Source organism: Octopus bimaculoides, chromosome 11 (genome assembly GCF_001194135.2).
Source record: "Octopus bimaculoides isolate UCB-OBI-ISO-001 chromosome 11, ASM119413v2, whole genome shotgun sequence".
NCBI classification, from domain to species: domain Eukaryota; kingdom Metazoa; phylum Mollusca; class Cephalopoda; order Octopoda; family Octopodidae; genus Octopus; species Octopus bimaculoides.
The window spans coordinates 22,789,207-22,791,706 of NC_068991.1; the positions used below are offsets into that span (position 1 = coordinate 22,789,207).

The 2,500-nt window shown below is 33.2% G+C and overlaps 1 protein-coding gene across 1 annotated transcript in view; it reads left to right on the forward strand.

Annotated features, from left to right (window-relative positions):
- LOC106879399 (spermatogenesis-associated protein 17) overlaps positions 1-2,500 on the forward strand; it is a 14,803-nt gene that overhangs the window by 11,060 nt on the left and 1,243 nt on the right. The window contains exons 8-9 of the mRNA XM_014928940.2: positions 1,415-1,563; positions 2,130-2,259. Of these exons, the coding sequence (XP_014784426.1) occupies positions 1,415-1,563; positions 2,130-2,259 (279 nt within the window). The remainder of the gene's footprint in view (positions 1-1,414; positions 1,564-2,129; positions 2,260-2,500) is intronic.

Consider the following 2,500-nt stretch of genomic DNA (forward strand, 5'->3'; position numbering starts at 1 on the left):
ATATATATATATATATATATATATATATATATATATATATATACATATATATATGTGTGTATATATATATATATATGTGTGTGTGTGTGTGTATACATATATATATATATATATATTATCATCATCATTTGACATCCAGTTTCCATGTTGGCATGGGTTGGACAGTTTAACAGGAAACTGGCAAGTTTAGGGCCGTGTTGTAGTTTGAGCATGTGGTTTGAGGTTCAGTCCTACTGCATGGAACTTTGAGCAAGTGTCTTCTACTACAGCCTCAGGCTGACAACTGCTTTGTGAGTGAATCTGGTAGACAGAAACTGCATGGAAGACAATTGTGTGTGTATGTGTGTGTGCCCCACACCACTTGACAACTGATGTTGGTTTGTTTATATCTCCATAATTTAGCTGTTTGGCAAAAGGAATCAATAGAATAAGTACTAGACTTGAAAAGGAAACTAAAAACTGGTGTCAGCCTGTTCAACTAAAAACCATCAAGGCAATGATCCAGCATGGTTACTGTCCAAGAACTAAAAAAAAAACAAAAGATACAATCAAACTGAATCCAAAAAGACTGGTTTTGGTCTGTGTTGGCAAGATTTGTAATATTTAGTAAAGTCAATAAGAGTACAGAGAACTTGATATGGGAAGTGGAAAATCCAACATTTCAAAAAGAGTCTTTCTGAGTCCTTCAACAAAAAGTTGATTAGAGTGAAATTAAAGAGACAGTAAAGATTTACATTCTCTATGTTAGTAAAACTGGCTGCAACTGGTAAGAAATGCAGGACCACAAGAGCTTCAAACAGGAAGTAAGAGATAAAAACTGGATGAGGCAGATAGAGAAAAGAGGAATGGAATGAGGAGAAGCAGGTGAAGGCAAGAGCTCAGTAGAATAAGTACTAGAGTCGATTTGTTTGACTAAACTCTTCAAGACAGTGCCACAGCATGGCTGCGGTCCAATAATTAAAAACAGTAAAAGAATATCACATCATAACCAATTACAGCAAGCAAACCAGGACAATTTCACCAGCTAGCATACGCAGATGATTCATTGAGAAATACATAAAGCTATGCGCACATTTCTACACTCTATACATACAGTTTTAGGTACCACACATGCACGCACGCACACACACACACACACTTTCAAATTCTGAAATTTTTATATCTTTCTATATGAAATGTATCAGTAGTTTTTAATGTTCCATGCAAAGTGTGCCAGTTGATTTTTTCACTTGATGTTTTCACTACAAAGTCATAAAGATTAAGGACCACTAGTCTATTAGAATGCAATGAAACATACTTATGGCCTCCTTGGATTTCAAATTTTGAGTGGAACTTCTTCCTCTTTTGTATGCTTAGTCAGAATAAATCTTTACAATTACTGATATTTTCTTTTTATTTATCTTCAAATATTCAGGGTCCTTTCCTTGATCCTGAAATTGTACAATTGCAGCGCTACAAACCTCTGAAGCCCACACTTCGTGTAGAAACTAGCTTTGATTCTTTAGAAAAAGCAAGAAATGAATTCAAATTGGAAGAATGGGCAAAAAGACTCCATGATGATAAGTAAGTTTGATATATATTTAATCTCCTATTTTACATATTTCTGTTCTAACCTAGTGTAAAAATGATTCTGAAGAACTATTAAAAATTTCTCTTCCCCTTATATATGTCTAAATATATATTTTATATTACATTAAATTTTCATACCTCTACTCCAGCCTTCTGATCTAGTAGCAACATACCTTTTCCTCAGACAATCATAAAAGAAGAGACAACATTGTTATGATTTAAGTTGTATATTGATACTCTTATTTTCCTTTTTGGTTTTCAGTTTTAAGAATATTTTACCTTAATATTATAAATGGGAATCGGCTTTCCTCTACATCCATGAAGAGTTCAATTTATTTTTTTAATTTCTATATTATGCAAGAATTTTTTTGCAGTTCATTGTCCTTCAAACCACTGAATATTCAGTTGTAAAATAGAAGAAATACATATTGTTAATCAAGCAAGCTGAGATAAATCTTGATAATATTTGTTTTTCATCTCTAAAAATGAGGTTAATTTTAAAAACTATACGCTTCAAAATAAACTTGATATTAACTTCAGTCTTTTAATATCTTTTCCAGTTTCATATCAGTTAAAAACGGCCCAACAAAATACCAGCCTCTTCTCCATACAAAGTCTGAATATGGTCACAGACCATATGGCTTGAAGTACTTCAGAGAGACGAACCACAAATTATTTATATCAGACAAGGTACGAAAGCCAATATCTCCCTTATTTTATATACTAAAGCAGGTGTCTACTTCAAACCAATGAGAAAACATTTATGCAGTTATTCAATCTGCAAGCAGTAGTAGTAGCCAAATCTCCTTCAAATCACAATACACTTTAAAACAAAAGAACATGTAAGATAATATAGTCCTAAATAGACTATGCCTCAAAAATTTGCCACTTGCCGAAGGTGCCATACAGTGGGACTGAACCCAGAACCACG